Source organism: Zootoca vivipara, chromosome 9, assembly GCF_963506605.1.
Source record: "Zootoca vivipara chromosome 9, rZooViv1.1, whole genome shotgun sequence".
Classification (NCBI taxonomy): domain Eukaryota; kingdom Metazoa; phylum Chordata; class Lepidosauria; order Squamata; family Lacertidae; genus Zootoca; species Zootoca vivipara.
The window spans coordinates 4,249,022-4,270,313 of NC_083284.1; the positions used below are offsets into that span (position 1 = coordinate 4,249,022).

The 21,292-nt window shown below is 46.3% G+C and overlaps 1 protein-coding gene across 2 annotated transcripts in view; it reads left to right on the top strand.

Annotated features, from left to right (window-relative positions):
• VPS16 (VPS16 core subunit of CORVET and HOPS complexes) overlaps positions 1 to 21,292 on the top strand; it is a 38,381-nt gene that overhangs the window by 7,199 nt on the left and 9,890 nt on the right. Inside the window, exons 6-20 of one of the 2 annotated variants that reach the window (XM_060278324.1) lie at positions 810 to 925; positions 2,526 to 2,648; positions 2,883 to 2,938; positions 5,497 to 5,610; positions 6,820 to 6,914; positions 7,730 to 7,806; positions 10,045 to 10,176; positions 10,897 to 11,024; positions 11,389 to 11,424; positions 12,021 to 12,129; positions 13,573 to 13,707; positions 15,377 to 15,485; positions 16,403 to 16,500; positions 18,187 to 18,294; positions 19,393 to 19,470. In XM_060278324.1, the coding sequence (XP_060134307.1) occupies positions 810 to 925; positions 2,526 to 2,648; positions 2,883 to 2,938; positions 5,497 to 5,610; positions 6,820 to 6,914; positions 7,730 to 7,806; positions 10,045 to 10,176; positions 10,897 to 11,024; positions 11,389 to 11,424; positions 12,021 to 12,129; positions 13,573 to 13,707; positions 15,377 to 15,485; positions 16,403 to 16,500; positions 18,187 to 18,294; positions 19,393 to 19,470 (1,514 nt within the window). The remainder of the gene's footprint in view (positions 1 to 809; positions 926 to 2,525; positions 2,649 to 2,882; positions 2,939 to 5,496; positions 5,611 to 6,819; positions 6,915 to 7,729; positions 7,807 to 10,044; positions 10,177 to 10,896; positions 11,025 to 11,388; positions 11,425 to 12,020; positions 12,130 to 13,572; positions 13,708 to 15,376; positions 15,486 to 16,402; positions 16,501 to 18,186; positions 18,295 to 19,392; positions 19,471 to 21,292) is intronic. The other variant, XM_060278323.1, reaches the window with a different exon arrangement.

Genomic DNA, 21,292 nt, shown 5'->3' on the forward strand with positions numbered 1-21,292 from the left:
TGAGGATTTACCAAGCGTGCCTTCCTCTTAGCATGTTTCTCCCTTTCGTCCTGAGTTTGAGCATCTTTTCTTCTTCTTCTTTTGATAACAATTTATTAAATTTTCAAAAATAATAACAACAAAAATCTTCAACAAATTTTTAAATCATGATTTTGGTTGACTTTCCTCCCCTCCCCTTCTTGGTTTCATTGCATAATATTCATGAACGCACGTCCTTAAAACCTTATATTCTTAATATTTCAATTTTAAACCCACTTCATCTTATTACAAGTGAGTTTTAAAAGTTATACTAATGTAAAATTCTGTACACAAAGCTTTAAAACTATGCATTAAGCATTTGTGCCTTTTTAAAATTCAAAGTCCTCTTTCTTTCTGGGTTTCAAGTTAACTAATTTGCCCTGCGTGATTCAATAGTATATTTTGCCACTCTTCTTTATCTTCTTTGGCAGAGGCTTCTTCCTTCTGTATACATCTCAATATACCGTAATAACTTCAATTTTTTTACAACAGTCATTTCCGACAATCTTTTCCAAACTTATACATCTTCTCCCAAGCCTTTTTAATGAGTTCGAGCATCTTCAAAACCCATGACAACTTTGGTCAAGGCTGTTCTCCGGTTGGAGAGCTCGCAGGCCAGTGTTTCACAATTGTCGGTGTTTATAGGGGCTCCAGCCTGCTTCCCGTTTGTAACACAGTTCCTGCTCCAAGCAGACAGATCTGCGGCCGCCTATGAACCTCAGCTTTGTGCAAAGTGTCCTCTGCCCGAGGTTTTTTTTTTTTGCCTGCATTCCTCCTGTCCCTCTTTGCAGGTGTCCAGAAGCCCCCCTCCTGCTGGGCCGTCCTGTGCCAAGAGCGAGTGACCGTCCTCCTCGTTGCCGTTGGCCAAGAGCTATACCTACTGGACAGCACAACCTGCTCCCCGGTGGTGAGTGAGGGGGAAGCAGGGCTGGATGGGACACCTCTTGTGGGTATCCCCTGGAGATTTGCTCCTGCTGGACCAATTCCTAGGTAAAGGTAAAGGACCCCTGACAGTTAAGTCCAGTCGAACGACTCTGGGGTTGCGGCACTCATCTCGCTTTACTGGCCGAGGGAGCCGACATTTGTCCGCAGACAGTTTTTTTTCCAGGTCATGTGGCCATCATGACTAAGCCGCTTCTGGCGAAACCAGAGCAGCGCATGGAAACGCCGTTTACCTTCCCGCCGGAGCAGTACCTATTTATCTACTTGCACTCTGACGTGCTTTCGAACTGCTAGGTTGGCAGGAGCTGGGACAGAGCAACAGGAGCCCACCCCATCGTGGGGATTCGAACCACTGACCTTTCGATCGGCAAGCGCTAGGCTCAGTGGTTTAGACCACAGCGCCACTCGTGTCCTGGACCAATTCCTAGCCTGCTGCATTACCGCAGAGCTATCTGCGGCTACTGTGTTTCTCTGAAAATAAGACACCCTCTTATATTTATTTTTCCTCAAAAAAAACCCAAACACGGTAGCTTATTTTCAGGGGATGTCTTATTTTTTTATTACATATCCAGCCTAGCCTCTTCCTTGGCCCCCTCCAGAACTGCACCTATCACTATGTCTTATTTTCGGGCTATGGCTTATATTGCGCAAATGCTTAGAAATCCTGCTATGGCTTATTTTATGGGTATGTCTTATCTTAGGAGAAACAGGGTACTAGCCACAATGGCTATGCTCTGCTTCCTTAGTCAATCAACCAACCAACCAATCAATTTATTGTGCATAGCATTTACAAATGCCTTTACAATGAACAGCAGAGGGAAAGAGCAAGGCTTTCCTCTGAAATCACACAACATAACCTATAAAAGTTTACAGGATAAGTAATTTGCAGCATAAAACGGCTCGTGTTTTGTTAGCCCCAAAATGGAAATTGAGCAAAGTCCCAACTAAAGAAGAGTGGCAACTTAAACTGATGGAATATGCGCAGCTTGAGGACCTAGCATATAGAATAGGAGAAGAAGGAGAACATGCATTTAAAGAAGATTGAAAGTGTTGATAGGGAGGAAAATTGTGTTTATCTGACAACGTGGGCAGCATTAAGATAAATTCAACAATGTAAATAAGTTTTGATGGATGTAATGATGGAATACTGAGTGGTTTGGTTTATATAAAATATGCAGGGATTTATGCTTTGCAAAATGAACCACGGAAAGAGAAGAAGGGAAGTCACTGATACTTTAAGGTTGTTTGAGTGAATATTCTAAAATGTAAAACAGAAAATTTAATAAAAATTAGAGAAGAAATTTGCATAAAGTTTGCAAACTAGAAAGCGTGAACGGAAAGCTGGAACGGAGTTCCTTAGCTCAGCGAGAGCAAATTTGGCTACCAGGTGTGCAATTGGTTGATCTTTATCAGCTAAGAGTTCGACTGTCACCTCCTGAGTGGAATCGGCCTGAGAACCACTTATGAATAGGCGGTGCCATTTTTTCCTCCGGGCATTGCATGTAAGGAGTAAATCGGCAGCTCCTCGTGACCCTGCGGACTGTGTCTCCCTTCCTTCGTTGCAGACCCTGCCTGGGCTGAGTCCTCACGCCGGCTCCTTTCTGCGGATGGCGGTGTCCTTCAACTATCGCTTCCTGGCTCTCTTCACCGACACAGGATACATCTGGATGGGGAAGTCCAACCTTAAGGTGAGCGCCATGTCCAGATTCGCCTTGGAAGCGGAGAGATCCGTCAGATTGAAAGGTGGGCCTCACTGCAATAGTCCACCTTGGTCTTCTCCAGAGGGATTAAGCTAGCCTCCCCCACAGCCAGGCATCTTACAGGTGTTTTGGAGCATAGCACACCTATTGTTGATGGGAGTTTTAGTTGACCCCTTTCCTTCCTCCCGTCCCTCATCGCCCCTCTGCCTCTTCCCTCCGCAGGAAAAACTGGGCGAGTCCATCTGCGAATTTCGAGCTCCACCAAAGCAGATGGTCTGGTAAGTTCAGCAGATCTCCTCCCCTTTTGTGCGAGGCTGGGGGACTTCCCCGGGGTCCACCTTTTGCCTCTGTGCACGATTGCCGTCCCAGAATGCACCGTGGCGGAAATGGGGGGCGCTTAAGTTACCACAATCCTTCCATTGCACATCCACAAAGGTATCGCTGGCTGGACCCTGGGACCGGATGCAGATGCACGATGCATTTAAAGAACTATCATGCCATTATTATTATTATTATTATTATTATTATTATTATTATTATTATATATTTTTATCAATTCAAACACATCATTCACCTCTTCATTTAGGATTCCCTGAATCCTTTGACTAATCCCCCAGAGAATCCTGGGAATTGTAGTTTTTTAAGAGCAATGTTAAAGGTAAAGGGACCCCTGACCGTTAGGTCCAGTCACGGACGACTCTGGGGTTGCACTGCTCATCTCGCTTTACTGGCCGAGAGAGCCGGAATACAGCTTCCGGGTCATGTGGCCAGAATGTCTAAGCCGCTTCTGGCGAACCAGAGCAGCGCCCGGAAACGCCGTTTACCTTCCTGCCAGAGCAGTACCTATTTATCTACTTGCACTTTGATGTGCTTTCGAACAGCTAGGTGGGCAGGAGCAGGGACTGAGCAACGGGAGCTCACCCCGTCGTGGGGATTCAAATCGCCGACCTTCTGATCGGCATGCCCTAGGCTCAGTGGTTTAGACACAGCCCACCCGCGTCCCTTAAGGGCAATGTTAGGAGACACCTATTCTCCTTCCAGAGCTACAATTCCCAGTTTCCCATGAAGAGGAACTGATTGTTAAATCACTCTGGGAATTGTAGGTCTGGGAGGGGAATAGGGGTCTCCTAACAGCACCCTTGAACTACAGCTCCCATAATTTTTGGGGAAGCCATGCCTGTTTATAGTGGTACAATACGGCTTCTTCTGTATTTTGTCTTTAATATTGTTTGAATTCCATTAGCATTCAATTACTTTTCACAACCACCTTTTATATGTTTTTTCTTTAACGTTTTGTATTATATCTGTCTTGTTTTTAATTTGTGCAAGCTGCTTTTAGTCCCACTCTGGGAGGAAAAGGTGTGATATAAATAAGTGTAACAATAGTAAACAGAATCACAGAAATGGAGAGTTGAAAGGGGTCATCTAGTCCAACCCCTTGAAACTCAGGAATCACAAATAATATTAATAATAATAACGCTAATAACACAACTCCTAATAAATGTATGTTGTGCACGTGCTTGTGTGTGTCTGTCAGGCATTACATTGTGTGTAGCAAAAGAGCTGAAGGAGATATGACACCTTTGCCAGCCTGGCGCATGGTGGAGGTTTGGGACTACAACTCCCAACAGCTCTTGCCAGTCCAAAACTTCCAGAGGGCACCAGCTTGGCGAAGGAAGAAACTGGGGGTAGCATCAAGCCCAAAAGGAGAAAAATATGTATTAATTATTAATTAATTTTTGAATCTATATACTGCCCTTTATTAATTATTTATTGAATATATATATATATATATATATATATATATATATATATATATATACCGCCCTATACCCAGGCAGGACCGTCTTAAGCGCCCCTGGCGCCGTGGAGCGACGGATCCCTCCGGCGCCCCCCCGCCCTGTTTCCCAGCGCGGTGGGCGGGCAGGCGCAGCATGCAGCGTGGCTGCCACAGGCGCTGCTGCCGCGGTTGCCGTGGGCGCAGCTGCGCGTCGAACCGGTGGACCGGCTGGCCAGCAGGCGGGCGCAGCTCGCGGCGCCCTCCTGGCGGGCCGGCGCCATGGTGCCCTGCGCCACCGGGGGTCTACCTAGGGGTTCCAGGGTGGTTCACAGAATAAAATCAAGATACAAAACCACAAAATACGTAATAAAAATAAAAACAACACAACAACCCGATAGCCCCCCCCCCTCGCCACACAAAAACCCCCACACATTTTTAAAGGGGTGCCCAAACTTTTTTCAAAGAGGGAGGGCCAGATTTGATGAAGTAAACATGCTTTTGAGGGCTGACCAAATTTGTTGAGCTTTTATTTTAGGACATATACTACCATGGGGGCCAGATTAAATTGACTAGCGGGCCGGATTAGGCCCCCAAAATGGACTTTGGACATACCTGGCATAGGGTGTCAAACAGATCAGCCAAAGGCCTTGTTACAAAGGAACGCTTTTGCCTGGCACCTGAAGGTGTGTAATGACGGCGCCAGGCGGACTTCCCTGGGGAGACCATTCCATAAACGGGGAGCCACTGCAGAGAAGGCCCTGTTCCCGTGTTGCCACCCTCCAGACCTCCAATGGAGGGAGCACACGAAGGAGGGCCTCAGAAGATGATCTTAGGGTTCGGGTAGGTTCATATATTTATTTTTATTTATAGCTTTTCCATTATTTCAATACAAGCAGGTTGAGCAGAGGTATTAGGTCAGCAATGACGTGTTTAAAGAGGAGAAAAATAAGCGTTTTTATATTTTTAAATATTTTTTATATCTTATATTATTGTCATACCATTTATGTACCACTTGATGGGAAGGAAATAAACCCTCCTTTGTCTTTTATGTGGCAGGTGCACCCGCTCTCGAAGCAAGCAGCGTGCCGTGGTGATGGCGTGGGAACGGCGCCTCCTCGTGGCTGGGGACGCAGAGCAGTGCATTCAGAATCCTTGTGAGGAGAGGCAGGGGTGGGACCAGTGGGTGGTGGGCTTATTATTCAAGGGAAATATTTCAGATCCTTCTCTAAGGTAACATTTGACTTCACCCATATTTATTTGCCCACTTAATATATAGGGCTGCCCCGTGGCAGAAGGGCTCTAGGGAGCCAGTGCAGTTTAGGGCTGGGACCTGGGAGATCAGGACCTGGGTTCAAATCCTCCCTCAGCCAGGAAGCTCACTGTGTGACCTTGGATTCAGTCGCAGCCTCTTCACCTACCTTGCAGGGTTGTTGTAGCAGTTAACTGAGCCATGTACTCCTTGGGCAAACGGGAGGAATTGCCAGGCGTCCAGAGAGCTCCACATGGTCGCAATTGGACTAGGGTGCTGTCTTGCCAAATGCAAGGTGTTTTTTTTTAATAAATGAGATCCAGAAGTAATACGAAACACAAGTGAGTGAGAAGATTAAATTTTTTATTCTAAACAGCAAGCAATATGTACCTACCAAGCAAGCGCCTCAATCTGCCGATTGGAAGCCCTCAAGAAGCGACGAAGCGAGTCCCCCAGGTAGCCTCAGTTTGCACGGCCCCGAGGACGTCAGTCCGTGCACAAGCTTCTCCCAATTCTGCCCCAAACCATCCGATTTATAGCTAGCCAGATAGTTAGCCTGTGTGGCTTGCCCGACTGGCTGTGTGCAGATCATTCATTACTGGCTGTGTGCAGATCATTCATTAGCCACCGCCTCCCAATGCCTCACTTTCTTGAAACAGTGTCCAACATCAAAGAAAGTACTCATCTCTTCCTCCTAATTGATTAGGACATTATAGGCTGCTTTTATGCCATCTAAGAACTTAAGAGACAAAGAGAGGGGGAAGGAACAGAGGCAGGAAGAGGGCGACCGTGTCAGATCACTAACTCCTCAAAATACAGTTTATCTCCCAGATAGATGTGCTAGCCACAAAACGCGCCTGGCACCTGGCTAATTTCTAACACAGGTACTGGGCGAGCCGAGCCTGTGACTTGATCCAACGCAGGTCTTTTTTTACACCATTTGGTTCTGCTGGTTGTTTAGAGGGATGGGGAACATGTTGCCGTTTGACTCCCAGCATCCCTCGCCATCCTGGCTGCTGGGGGTTGGAGTCCAGGAACATGTGGGGTGCCCCACGGAGTTCCCCATACGTGATACAGGTCGTCTCGACGCCCGCCTGCGTCCTTCTTGGATTCCTTAATGCTGATCGCAGGTACCCTCTGGATGAGGATTCGTACCTCGTGCCGGAGCTCGATGGCGTGAGGATCTTCTCCCGTTCCACCCACGAATTCCTCCACGAGATCCCAGGTGAGTCTCCCCTGCAATACTGGGCAAGCAGAGAGGACTAGAAACCTGCTGCCTCCTGTTTGAAAAGGGGAGCCTGGGTTGTTTATTTCAGGACCCCTCGTCAGGCTTGAGCATCCTGGCCAGGATTCCCACTTCTTGCTTCTGTTATAAAAAAAAACTGCTCCTTTCCCCTTATGGGGTATTCCAGAGCCTGCATAGAGTACTTAAGTGGGTTCCCTGTTGGTAGGAGAAAACAGAGGCCAACCAGAGTATATTGAGAAGTGGCTAGTAAGGCTGATCTTTATTAAAGGAACTGTTGCAACAGGGTCCCCACTCACCACACACAGGAGGAAGGAGAACCCTGAACAATGATGTGCAAGCCCTTATATAGACTTTTGAAATTGCCCACCTTGTAACCCAAGACCACCCCGCTGAAACATCATACATACATCACAGAAGGAGGCGGTCTACAGCAGAAATCCTGCCTGCCATGATACCTGATAATGGTCACTGATTGCATTACCTGGGCAGCCTGGGCATTTTTTTGTGATTGCTAATACTTTAGTTCCTGAATCCAGGTCACAGGCTCACCCTATTCATACACAAACATGTCCTTAAGACAGGATTTGCAAGCAAAAAGACAGTGGGAAGGATTTCCCCATTTGCCTCCCTGACTGCAGAGGAATATTTGAGGCCATTGGGAGAGTCAAAATGGCTCCAGGATTGCTCTCCCATACTGTTTCAGACACATGGTTCATACATTTAGATATGTGTGCGTTTATGAATATGTATTCTGTATTTGAGACCTTGACATTTTTACAACACTTCCGTTTCAGAGGCCAGCCAGGAGGTCTTCAAGATTGCATCCATGGCACCAGGAGCATTGCTGATGGAAGCTCAGAAGGAGTATGAGGTGAGGCACGCTTGGCAGGTGGGGAGAAGGAAGGGGCAGCTCTGTCCCCCCACTTTGGCGTAGGACCGACTGGCTGGAAGAGCAGCCAGGACCAGCTGGCAGCCTCAGGTGTAGCTCTGTGCATAACCTGGGGAGTTTCATTTTATTTATTACATTTATATCTCACCTGTATCTTCTAAGCATGAGACAATCTCAGGGTTGTGGGTTCAAGCCCAAGCAAAAGATTCCTGCATTGCACAGGGTTGGACTAGATGACCGCCGGGATCCCTTCCAACTCTCCAATTCTGTGATTCTATATAATGGCCATTTGAGCTCTGCCCTTTAGAAAGCCTTTAGTTTATGAGCTACCTTCTCATGTAGGGCAGTTTGCCGGACTCTTGAAGACCAGCGATCCAAATTATTAAATATTCCAGGATTTGGCAATAGAGTTCCTGGGCTGCCATTAAGAGATGAGAAGCAGGAACTTTGCAGGTCCTGTTCCGTGACTGTGTTTTAAGATGTGCCTTATTTTAGTCTTCGTCTGCCTCCTCCTTGAGAGGTCCGGAGGGTGGCAACACGAGAACAGGGCCTTCTCTGTAGTGGCTCCCCGTCTATGGAATGCTCTCCCCAGGGAAGTTCGCCTGGCGCCTTCATTATACACCTTTAGGCACCAGGCAAAAACATTCCTTTTTAACCAGGCCTTTGGCTGATTGATATCCAATATCCTTTTAAAATGTATTGGGGAGGGGGTTATTGGATTATTTTTGTTCTTATTATGTATGTTGTGTTTTTATATTGTGATTTTATGTTGCAAACATCCTGAGACCTCCAGGTGTAGGGTGGTATACAAATTTAATTAATAATAATAGTAATAATTATGGAAATAGTTTCTTTTTTTAAAAAAATATAATATTTATTTGGTTTTCCAAGTTACAGTTTTACAATCACATATCCAAATACAACATAAAAACAAGATTCCATGGAATCTCCTGGACTTCCCTCCTCTCCTTTGTGCGTCCTATTCTTAGTCATTTCCTCCTGCGTCTCTTTAGGGAAGCTTTTAATGTTTAATAAATTATTGTATTTTAATACTTCTGTTTGAAGCCGCCCAGAGTGGCTGGGGAAACCCAGCCAGATGGGCGGGGTATAAATAATAAATTATTATTATTATTATTATTATTATTATTATTATTATTATTATTAACAATCCAAATCTTTTACATCTCTGTTATATCCAAAATTCACCATTAAACTACAAGTGTTATTCCAATCCTACTAACAATTGTAACTGTTTACAATGGGCGCGCAACCCCAGAGTCGGTCACGACTGGACCTAATGGTCAGGGGTCCCTTTACCTTTACCTTACAATGGTTTTTAAGATAAATTATAAATTTCCCCCATTCTTTATTAAAATTTTGGTCTTCCTGATTTCTGATTCTTCCTTTTTAAAATAATCATTTTTATTACTTTAAATTTTTTAACAAATTGATCCAAATTATTTAAATTTAATATATTTCCCCCCCAAAATAATTAGGCTTCCCACTGCCATTGCAAACATGTGTCCATTGAATTCCTGATGTTGCCGCTTCATTCTTCTTCTTTGATCTCCTTCTCAACCGTCTACTAGTTTTAATCCATTTTCGTAGCCAGCCGAGTTTGTTACCTTGCAAACAGCACCGTCGCTGTTTCCAAAACATACGGACATCCATTTTTGTGTGTGTAGCCTTTCCAACGTTCTGATCTCGGACTTGCTGTATAAAGATGATTCTTTGCTGCTGCCCTTTGTTTTTTCCCTTTTGTGATTCTTCGGGTCGTTTTTGCCATTTCGGAATAATCCGCCTAATCAATCAACTTCATCTGCCATTCTTCTCTGCTCGGGACTTTTTCCACCTCTGGGTCAATAACATCTGTACAGCCGTGGTCATATACATAAATAGTCTTTTTTTTTTTTTTGCTCCCTTGGGATTTTGCCACCTAGAATTCCTAAAAGAAAGGCTTTTTTTAATAGAAAAAGTTACTTTAAACATTCTTTTCAATTCATTATATATCATTTCCCAAAATGGTAACAGTTTCAATCCTGTTGCTTTATTACTGCTAAGCTTGCTGTTCCGGTCGCCATCGGCAGGATGGGTGGCATATAAATTTACATAAACAATGGTCATGGGCGAAGGAGGCACTCCTGAAAAGATCTGGCACTCACAGCCCGCGAGGGCTTGAAGGCTTCCTGATTCCCCCCCTTCCTCCCCCCTCCTCCTCAGAAAGAGAGTCAGAAGGCTGACGAGTACCTGCGAGAGATCAAGGACCAGAATCTGCTCCCGGAGGCCGTGGAGCAATGCATCAGGGCGGCCAGCTACGAACACGAGCCCGAGATCCAGAAATCTCTCCTTCGGGTGAGTATTGAAGGGGCAGAACCCTCTGTTTGTTTGGGGGTGGGCACGGCCTCCTTGCAAAGAGAGCTCAGGTGTGGCCGATTCCTGAGCTGTGTACTGTAAGAGGTTAAACACACCTGAGCTACTAAAAAAAAAAACACCCCTTGCATTTCTGCCCATAGAGGACTCTGTGCGTGTGTCTCTGCATGAGTCCATGCTCAGGTTTTTCTGCCTTCCAATCCCCTGGAAGCGTTATTCGGACAGCTTCAAATATATCAGCCATTCATCGACCATATGCTTTTCAGACGACCCCTTGCATTTCTGCCCACAGAGGACTCTGTGTGTGTGTTTGTCTCTGCATGAGTCCATGCTCAGGGTTTGCCTCCTTCCAATTCCCTGCAAGTGTTATGTGGACAGCTTCAAATATATCAACCATTCATCGACCGTATGCTTTTCAGACGATCTTATTTTTATTTATTTCATTCATTAAATTTCTATGCTGCGCTTCATCCGAAGACCGCAGGGCGGTTCACAACATTAAAATGCAAAACGAGAGCACAAAATGCGTAACAGAAAACAAGAACAGAAAGCAAAATGCAACAGAAAACAAGAACAAAGGAAGCAAGCCAGTAATCCCCCTCCCACAAACATGTGCATGAATGAATCTTGTCACATTAAGGACTAGAAACTTATATTTGTATATATTTAACCCTTTCTCTCTCTGATGCTCCATGCTTCCAGGCGGCTTCCTTTGGGAAATGCTTCATTGACAAGTTCCCGCCCGAGCGTTTTGTGGAGACGTGCAGGGATCTGCGGGTGCTCAACGCCATCCGGGATTACCAGATCGGGATCCCCCTCAGCTTTGACCAGTATCCTAGAGAGCATTAGGAGCTCAGTGGGTATCAATCAATCAGTTTTATTGTTTGTAGCTAATGGCCATTACAATGCAAATGTGACCACAAATCGCACAACTGCAAAACGGGGGGGGGGGGGGGAGCATTGCATGCACCGGAACAAGGCAAATCTACAACGTCAGATCAATGGGGAGAGTATGAGACTCTTAATCTCAGGGTCGTGGGTTCGAGCCCCACGTTGGGCAAAAGGTTCCTGCATTGCAGGGGGTTGGACTAGATGGCCTTTGGTGGTCCCTTTCTACAATTCTATGATTCTAAGCTGCAAATTTTGTCACAGTTGGCACACGCACAAGGGCCTTTTCCTTGACGGCTGCTGCAGATACACACAGGTCACCACGGAAGTTTTGCTGGACAGGTAAAGACCCACCTCCGCCCGCTTCCTTGCACGGCTGAGCTACATCCCTTGGGCTGTTTGGGAGGGGAAGCTACGTGGGAGAAGAGGAAGAGTCTAGGATGCTTCTCCTTGATCCAAATAAAACAACACAAGTTAGGCCAACAGACCAAACACGGAGTCGTGGACACGATTCTGGGTGTGCGGGTCTGAGATGGAGCTGAAGAGCTTGGAGAGCTCTGCAATCCAGTGGATGGAAAAATCTAGCCACGGATCTGGGTTCGTGTCCTGCTCTTTGCCAAGCTGGCTGTTGCTTATTCAAAAGTGGAGTTTTTTTCTTTCTCTGCTCCTTTAACCAGAAAGTCTCTCAGGGCAGCTTGGGGATAATGGGAAAAGGTGGCAAGGTGTTCCCTGCCCGAAATCAGGGCATGATAGACGGGAGCTGCCTCACTTAGCAGTCAGAGATGGAGAATATCTGGGACCAGAGGTATACTACTCCTGACGATGGAGGTTTTATTCTGTCTCATGGACAGAACTCTCCTCCGTAAAGGAATACAAGGCTGCCCTTAGTGTTGGCAGCACAGCGGCGTGACTGATTCTCCTGTCTTTTGCACCCTAAGGCTGGTTTTGCGGAGACTTTACCCCATCGCTATCAAGATCTGTGAGTACCTGCGTCTCTCCGAGTTCCAGGGGATCAGCCGCATCTTGGCGCACTGGGCCTGCTACAAGGTAAGAACGTTTCACCTGGAAATCCGGATCACTGTGTTCCCTCCACCGCCACCATCTGCCGAAGCCTGAAATCTTGCATCCCACATACAAACATGCATAATTTTATTTGTATGCCACCTTTGCGCAGTTCAAGCCATGCTCAAGGTGCCTTACATCATGAAAAAATACATAGCAAAATATATAACAAAAGTAGCCACCAACAGTAAACACAAAAACACAAAACCAAACTGAACAATTTCCACATACGGTCGTACCTTGGTTCTCGAACGCCTTGCGACTCAAATGCTTTGGCTCCCAAACGCAGCAAACCCAAAAGTGAGTGTTCCGGTTTGAAACGTTTTTTTGGAAGCCGAACATCCAACACGGCTTCTGCGGCTTCTGATTGAGTTCAGGAAGCTTCTGCAGCCAATCAGAAGCTGCGCCTTGGTTTCCAAACATTTTCGGAAGTCGAACGGACTTCCAGAACGGATTCTGTTTGAGAACCAAGGTACAACTGTACACTGGTATCTTGGTTCGCAAAACTAATCCGTTCTGAAAGTCCGTTCCAAAACCAAAGCATTCCAAAACCATGGTGCGCTTTCCCATAGAAAGTAATGCAAAATAGATTGATCCGTTCCGGACTTTTAAAAACAACTCCTAAAAGAGCAATTTAACATGAATTTCACTATCTTAACGAGACCATTGATCCATAAAATGAAAGCAAGAATCGGTGTACTGTACTATAAAATAAATAAGACAGTATTGTAGATGATAAAAATAAAAATTATATTTTTTTCTTACCTGCACTGATGATACTCATTGTTTGGATGGGGGGGGGGGCTTTTATCCATTTCCACAGTCACACTATCAATCAATCAGTAACTGAACTGGGTTCTACACATTCACAAAAACAAATTAACTGGAGAAACCTCGGAAACAAAAACACAAAATAAATAGCAAAAACAAAAGTGCCAAACTTAATCCGTTCCGGAAGTCCTTTTGACTTCTGAAATGTTCGAAAACCAAGGCGCAGCTTCTGATTGGCCATCCAGTCCAACCCCCTGCCAAGCAGGAAACACCATCAAAGCATTCCTGACAGCTGGCTGTCAAGCCTCTGCTTAAAGACCTCCAAAGAAGGAGCGCACTGGAGAAGAGGGGAAAATGCCTTCTCCAGAGCTGCACATTCTGAAGGATGCTCGGAGTTTTGGAGGCGTGCATGCTCACCCCCAGGGCGTTTCCCCAACAACTTCCACTCTGCAACATTTGGAAAAGACTGAAGGCACAGCTCTTTCTCCAGACTTCTGACACTTGGAACGTATATTTCCCCCTTCTTTCTGAGACTGCATGTTGCTTTAAAACTGTTTCTAGCATGGTTGGAGCCCATCTTGGGCCTTGGGGTGATTATTACTTCACAATAATAATGATAATAATGCACTGTGTGTTTTCCGAATCATTCCTTCCCAGGTACAACAGAAAGACAAATCTGATGAAGAGGTAGCTCAGGCCATCAACCAGAAACTGGGCGATACCCCGGGCATCTCGTACTCAGAGATCGCTGCCCGGGCGTACGAATGCGGCCGGACAGAGCTGGCCATTAAGGTACGAGGGGAGGTGGGCTGGCTGAGGTTGGGTGGGTCCTGAGGCTCAGCTAAACCTTGGTAAACCGCGGTGCATTGTGGGATAGGAACCCAGTGAGAGGCCATTGTTGGATTTGTAAGATTTGCTCTGGGTGCTGACTGTGTCTCTTAGCATTCGCAAATCATACAGTTGGAAGCGACCCCCGGAGGGTCATCTAGTCCCACCCCCCTGCAATACAGGAATCTCAGCATCAGGGATTTCTCCCAACAGCCACACCACTGTGATGTTCAGGACAGTTTTCCCTGAGGCCCCCGAGGAACCCGCAAAAGTGGAGTCCACGGACCTATCGATGACACAGAGCTCTAATACCAGTTTCCGGAAACAGCAGGAAATAATAATAATAATAATAATAATAATAATAATAATAATAATAATAATAATAATTTATTATTTATACCCCGCCCATCTGGCTGAATTTCCCCAGCCACTCTGGGCGGCTCCCAACACAATATTAAAAACACGATAAAAGATCAAACATTAGAAACTTCCCAATACAGGGCTGCCTTCAGGTGTCTTCTAAAAGTCAGATAGTTGTTTATTTCCTTGACGTCTGATGGGAGGGGATTCCACAGGGAGGGCACCACCACCAAGAAGGCCCTCTGCCTGGTTCCCTGTAACCTCACTTCTCTCAGTGAGGGAACCCCCAGAAGACCCTCGGAGCTGGACCTCAGTGTACAGGGCTGAATGATGAGGGGTAGGTCTACTGGGCTGAGGCCGTTTAGGGCTTTCAAGGTCATCACCAACACTTTGAATTGTGCTCGGAAACCTCCTAGGAGCCAGTGTAGGTCTTTCAAGACTGGTGTTATATGGTCTTGGCAGCCACTCCCAGTCACCAGTCCTGCTGCTGCATTGCTTTTGTGAGAGTTGCTCTTGTGCTCGGATCCTGCTTGCCAGTTTCCCACAAACATCTGTTCATCCCCTGTGAGAATAGGATGCTGGATTAGGTGGGCCATTGGCCTGATCCAGCAGGCTCTCCTTATATACTTACAGGCTTATCATAAAGATGCATTCCCTCGCCTTAGGTTTACACGTGCATAGAAAATTGAGTCCTAAACATTAAAAACTTAAACATTAGGAAGAACTTCCTGACAGTAAGAGCTGTTCGGCAGTGGAATTTGCTACCAAGGAGTGTGGTGGAATCTCCTTCTTTGGAGGTCTTTAAGCAGAGGCTTGACAGGCATATGTCAAGAATGCTTTGATGGTGTTTCCTGCTCGGCAGGGGGTTGGACTGGATGGCCCTTGTGGTCTCTTCCAACTCTATGATTCTATGAGTCCTGTTCCCTGTGGGGTCGGTTAGGCTGAGAGGCTCCAGGCCACCCAGTGAACTTCATGGCTGACTGAGGATTTGAACCCGGCTCTCTCTCGGGTCCTAGTACGGTACTCTAACCTCCACGGCACACTGGCAGGTGGGGCCAGTTGCCTCCACAGCATTCTTGCATTCTGCAACCGCTAGTAGCCATTCTGCTCCCCCAAATGTTAGCTGCCTTTAGTTGAGATTCCTGCCTTTCCCGGACTAGATGGCCCTGGCGGGTCCCTTCCTACGATTCTGTGATTCTACAGAGTCTGTGAAATGATAATGCAATGCAGTGCAATGTCAGTGACCCCGCGGTGCCATTGCTTTTGCTTGCAGCTGCTAGAGTACGAGCCCCGGTCTGGGAAGCAAGTTCCTCTGCTGCTGAAGATGAAGAGGAGCCAGCTGGCACTTAGCAAGGCCATCGAGAGCGGAGACACCGACTTGGGTAAAGCGGAGACACACATTCCCTGTCTTGCCTGCCTCCCTGCCTTTTGTTTGGTTCCCAGACAAAACATCACATGTCTCTTCACCTTTCTCACCATTCCCATGATTACATCACAACACAACATGGTAAGATAAGACCTTCCCATGAAGGGAATACCTGTGGCAGGAGACGCTAAATAATAATAATAATAATAATAATAATAATAATAATAATAATAATAGTGATGATGATGATGATAATAAATTTATACCCCACCCATCTGACCAGGTCTCCCCAGCCACTCTGGTTGGCTCCCAACAGAATATTAAAAACACAATAAAACATCAAACATTAAAAGCTTCCCTAAACAGGGCTGCCTTCAGATGTCTTCTAAAAGTCAGGTAGTTTATTCCCTTGACATCAGGTAGGAGGGTGTTCCACAGGGCGGGCGCCACCACCGAGAAGGCCCTCTGCCTGGTTCCCTGTAACCTCACTTCTCTCAGTGAGGGAACCGCCAGAAGGCCCTCGGAGGTGGACCTCAGTGTCTGGGCTGAACGATGGGGGTGGAGATGCTCCTTCAGGTATACGGGCCGAGGCCGTTTAGGGCTTTAAAGGTCAGCGCCAACACTTTGAATTGTGCTTGGAAACGTCCTGGGAGCCAATGCAGGTCTTTCAGGACTCGTGTTATGTGGTCTCAGTGGCCACTCCCAGTCACCAGTCTGGCTGCCACATTCTGGATTAATTGTAGTTTCCAGGTCACCTTCAAAGGTTTGTCCATCTTTGGTCCTCATCCTGCACCTGTGGCTCCTAGAAGCTGTTGGCGTGTGCAGAGAGTCCCTTGGTTAGGTTCTGTGAATTGGGTCTAATATTGCTCAAGAGGGTCTTTCCTTCTGGGCTCGTTGCTATCCATCTAACCAGCCTCTCTCCCTCCTGCCCAGTTTACACGGTCGTCTTGCACCTGAAGAACGAACTGAACCGTGGCGCCTTCTTCATGACTCTGCAGAACCAGCCGGTGGCTTTGAGCCTCTATCGCCAGGTGAGGTTTGGAGGCACACCTGTTGCAGGGGGCGGTGGCATGTGGATGTATTTGCAGGTGTGCCTGGGGGGCTGAATTCAGCTATGAAACATATCCCAGGCCCTGCTGCCAGACTAAGGAAAGGGGGAGGTCTGGAAGCAGAGAAGGAGCGGGTCTGCAGGTCAGGGGCAGAGCACAGAATTTGCAGGAATTGACAGTGCAGGATTCAACCCCCAGGCTCTGCATTTAAACATGAGGGCCGGAAGAAGCCTGTGAGGGGCCAGATACACTGACCATCCCTGACGGGTTGCAGATCTAGGAAGAGATTAATGATAATAATAATTTTATTATTTATGCTCCACCCATCTGGCTGGGTTTCCCAAGCCACTCTAGGCGGCTTACAGCATACCTAAAAACATAATAAAAATATTGTGGGTGGTCTTAATGTTGAGGATGATGATAGCAGGGGGGGAAATCCAGAGCTACTTTGATTTTCAGTGAATTTGTCGTTTTAATATTGTAGTGTTCTTTCTCGTCCTTGCCGGACAACTTGAGGCTTCAACGGCAAGGCAGATTACAAATCTCGACCCATACATTTTCATAATGAAAATTTGGGTGTAAATTGATGATGAGGATGATAATTGATGAGTGAAAATTGTAACAGTAAGTCATGACAAGGATAAGAGATACAGTGTTGGAACAGCTGGAAAGGGAGAAGAGGAGTTCAGGGGTTTTAAAAAATAATAAATTTTATAAATTGTGTGTTTTGGTTTCTCAATTTGATCCCTTTACATGGTACTGCAGCAGCCTGAATATAAGCCACACCCGAATATATGCCGCACCTTTAAAAATCGGGGGGGGGGGGGGGAGAGAGAGAAAGACAATACCCGAATAAGCTGCTCCCTCAAAATTCCACAGGCACTCGCACCCGTTCTGTTTTACCGTATGTCTGTTTCAGCAGCGATATCGTAAAAGCCAATTTTTGTAAGGTGGCAAATTTCAGCCGCACTTTAACTTTTCACGATCGGAATTTGGAAAAAAAAAAAGTGTGGCTTATATTCAAGCCAATACGGTATTTTATGCATTGCAACTTGCAGTTCTTTTCATTGATTACAGTTTAGTAATTATTTATTGTAATGATTAAGAATGAATTTCTGTTTATTTTTGGGGGGAGTTAATTTTATTGTGTACTATTCTATTCTAATAGATTATTGAATACTACTACATTTGATAGAAGTCGTTCCATTTTAAACTTGTGTTTTATCACGACCATTTGTATTGGATCCGATGATTATAAGGTGTGAGTTCTTTGTTGTATATTTTGTCGCTGTAAACCTCCTTGAGTAAAGTAGTATAGAAAGGCGGTGTGCTAATTAATAGTCAAATGAATTGATTTTTTTTTATATAAAAAAAAGTGAAACCCCTATGGTTGCTTGAAGAGACTGGAGAGCTTGCACCCGAAAGGATGTTCTCTTCCCCTCAATTGCCAGCTTGCTCTGTGTTACTCAGATTGCTTCTCATTGAATCCTCCCACCAACCCTGCGAGGCGGGCGCTATCCATTGCCTTTTAAACTCTATGTGTTTCTGTTGTGCGTTTATGTGGTTTTTTTATATTGTAAACCGCCCTGTGACCCTCGGATGAAGGCCGGCATAGGACTTTAATAAATAAATAAATAGAAATTTAACCCTTTGCTTCCTCCTCCCCAGTTCTGCAAATACCAAGAGCTGGATACTCTCAAAGACCTCTACAACCAAGACGACGACCACCAGGAGCTGGGCAACTTCCACGTACGTGCCAGTTATGCCAGCGATAAGGTAAGGAGCTCCCTGGAGACTGGCGGGGAGAAAAGGGTGTCTAGGGAGGATGGCAAATCTAGATTTAGGAGTGTCAAGAGGGTCAAGAGTAACTCCGCTTGAGTCCAGTTTGTCTTTAAAGACGTTTATTGCGCAAGCTGTTTACAGTGCAGAGACAGCTTAAAGCATGACCTCTCATTCCGAATCAGAATCCGGCAATGGCGTACGTCTGTTCTTACGCCAGCAAAGTAGTCGGGGCACCCCAAAACGCCTCCCCCTTGACCTGCGTCGCGGTGCTCTCCTTAACTATTGCGCCGGAAGGAGCGATTCCCTCTCAGTCTCCTCCCTGAGCGGTCGGTGCCCTGGCTCTCCAGCATCCTGGAGCTCTTGCCTGCATCTCTCCGCCCCGAGCTTTCCCATTGTTCCTCACGCTGATTTCTCTCTCTCTCCGAGTCTCTCTCCCCCCCCCCCCCCGCTGCTTCAGACCCACTGCTGCTCTCTGTGCTTGGCGAGGTGGACGTCAGGATGATGGGGGCTGGCTCCCTGTAGGGAGTCACCCTTACAAGGAGGTTGCGGCAGGATATATGGTTGGGGCAGCGTCTGTCCCCCGTTTGTGTGGCACAAGCCTGGTGGACTCGGTAAACTGTGCAGAAATGTGTAACCCGGGAACCTTTCGGCTTTCGTTTTGGAAACCGAAAACGCTGCCCCATGCATTCCAACTTTCTGGTCCATAATAAGGCTGCTGTGAGCCACGGGTGACAGCAAAGGAGCGGAGTGGGATTCGGGGAGGGAAGTCGGTGTTGAATTTAAGCCAGCAGTCGCCCAGTGAAAAAGAATAAAATAGGGAAATGTGTGCCAGTTAAGGAAGCTTGCACGTAGTTAACTTGGGTCGCAGGACTCGTTTCTCTGTGCAGAACTGTCCTACATAAATCTTTCAGTCTCCAGAGCTCTGAGATTGCAGGGAAAAGGCAGATTATTCATACAGGTCTAATCCCCATCAAGGAAGCAACAGGTTCCACTATTGTTCCTAGCCCAACTGCTGTATATCCCAGAGCAGACGTGGGCCATTTTTCTTTGCCTGTATTAAAACGCACAGCGGGTTCTTTTTTTGTACCACAGCAGATTGACGGGCGGGTGGCCAGTTTGCAGAACGCAGTGGATGAATACTACAAAGCCAAGAATGAGTTTGCGGCCAAGGTGAGTGTGTGAAGAAGCATCTCTTGTGTGTCATGGCCATCAGAAGAACCTGCTGGGTCAAGCCAGTGGCCCATGTCCAGTCGGGCATCCTGTTTGTCATAGGGGCTGACCAGATTGCCTGTGGAAAACCAGCATGCAGGATCTGAGCACAAGAAATCTATCCCCTCCCGAGGTTTCCAGCAGCTGGTGTTCAGAAACGGTGAAGTTTGATCCTGGCTAGTAGCCATCGATAGTCCTCTTCTTTTCCATGAATTTGTCCAGTCCTCTTTTATAGCTATTTGACTCAGTGGCCACCCTGCCTCCTGTGCATAGTTAACTCTGCATAGAATAAATACTTTCTTTTATCCACCCTGAATCTTCCAGCACTCAGCTTCATGAGTTCTGGTGACAAGACAGAGGGAGAAACGCTTTTCTTTTTGCACTCCCTCCATGTCATGCACAATTCATAAATGTCCTCTTACTCTCTTGTTCTCCAAACCAGGGTTTCCCCGCACTTTTTGGACTACAGTTCCCAGCATCCTTGACCGCTGATCATGGGAGTTGTAGTCCAAAAACAGCTGGAGACCCAAGTGTGGGAAACCCTGCTCTAAAATGAAAAGGCCCAGACGCCTGCAATGTTTCCTCATAAGGGAGTCTCTCCATCTCCTTGGAACATTTTGGCCCAGGGTCCCCTGCCCAAATTACCCTGTCCATGAACTCTTGGCCAGCAGTTCTCTTTTAAAAAAACAAAGTATTTTTTTGTTCAGTTTTACATTTAACAATTAGAATCACACGTAGATCATAGTCATATAGACATGGGATTCTCTGAATCCCTTGACTTCCCTCCACCCCTCCACGGGTCCCATAGTTTTCCAACTGCATCATATAATGTTCTCCATATTTCCTTAACACTCAATTCTTACCATAGTTCTTGTTACATTGCAAGTTTTTTAAAAATCCTGCCAATGTTTTTTTTAAAAAATATTTTAGTGTTTTATTCAAGCATATTTACAAACAAACAAGCAAACTGTCAGCTGGCTACCTTCGAGCAACGACACTCCAAACCATCTTGTCTTTAATACTTTTATTGTGAATGTTATTTACAGTGCAAGAGCTTCATGAAAACATGTCTACTCAGTACTATCAGATTTCTCCAAATGGCGCTTTTCGGCTCCTCCCCCAGCAGAGTAGTTTGGGGACCCCAAATCTCCGCCCCCTGCTGCTTATCGCCTTAGTTCCGGGGTGAATTTGAAAGGACGCCTGATATAGGCAAAAATCTGCCCTTATTCCCTTATTGGGTTCTCCATCGGTTGGAGAATATAACAGAGGCCAACCAGAGAAGTTTGAGAAGCAAAGCCTTTATTTTCGCTGTTGCAACAGGGTCCTTCCTCTCACGCAGGAGAACAAGGAAGGAACCCCAAACAAAGGTGTCCTGCCCTTAAAAAGAAATTTGAAATTGGTTTCAGCCCACCCCCCAGAAGCATCACCCATACATCACAGAAGGGGTGTAGCCCAAGACCCCCCCTCCCTAGATTCATCATAGGTACATCATGAAAGGGGAGGTCTGGTGGCAGTAATCTGAGCAGTCTGGACCCTGCCCCCTGCCCCCAAAATCTAATCAACAAAAAAGAGAGATATTTACATTTCCCTGTTTCCCAGCCAAGTTACCGTGTTTCCCCTTTTTTAAGGCATAGTCATAATATAAGCCATGGCAGGGTTTTTATGCATTCGTGAAATGTAAGACATACCCCGAAAATAAGACGTACCTTGTTGCTTCCCTTTGGAGCCTCAGAGAGGCTTGAGACCAGATGGGAGGGGGCCGAGGCAGAGCGGTAGCGGGGCG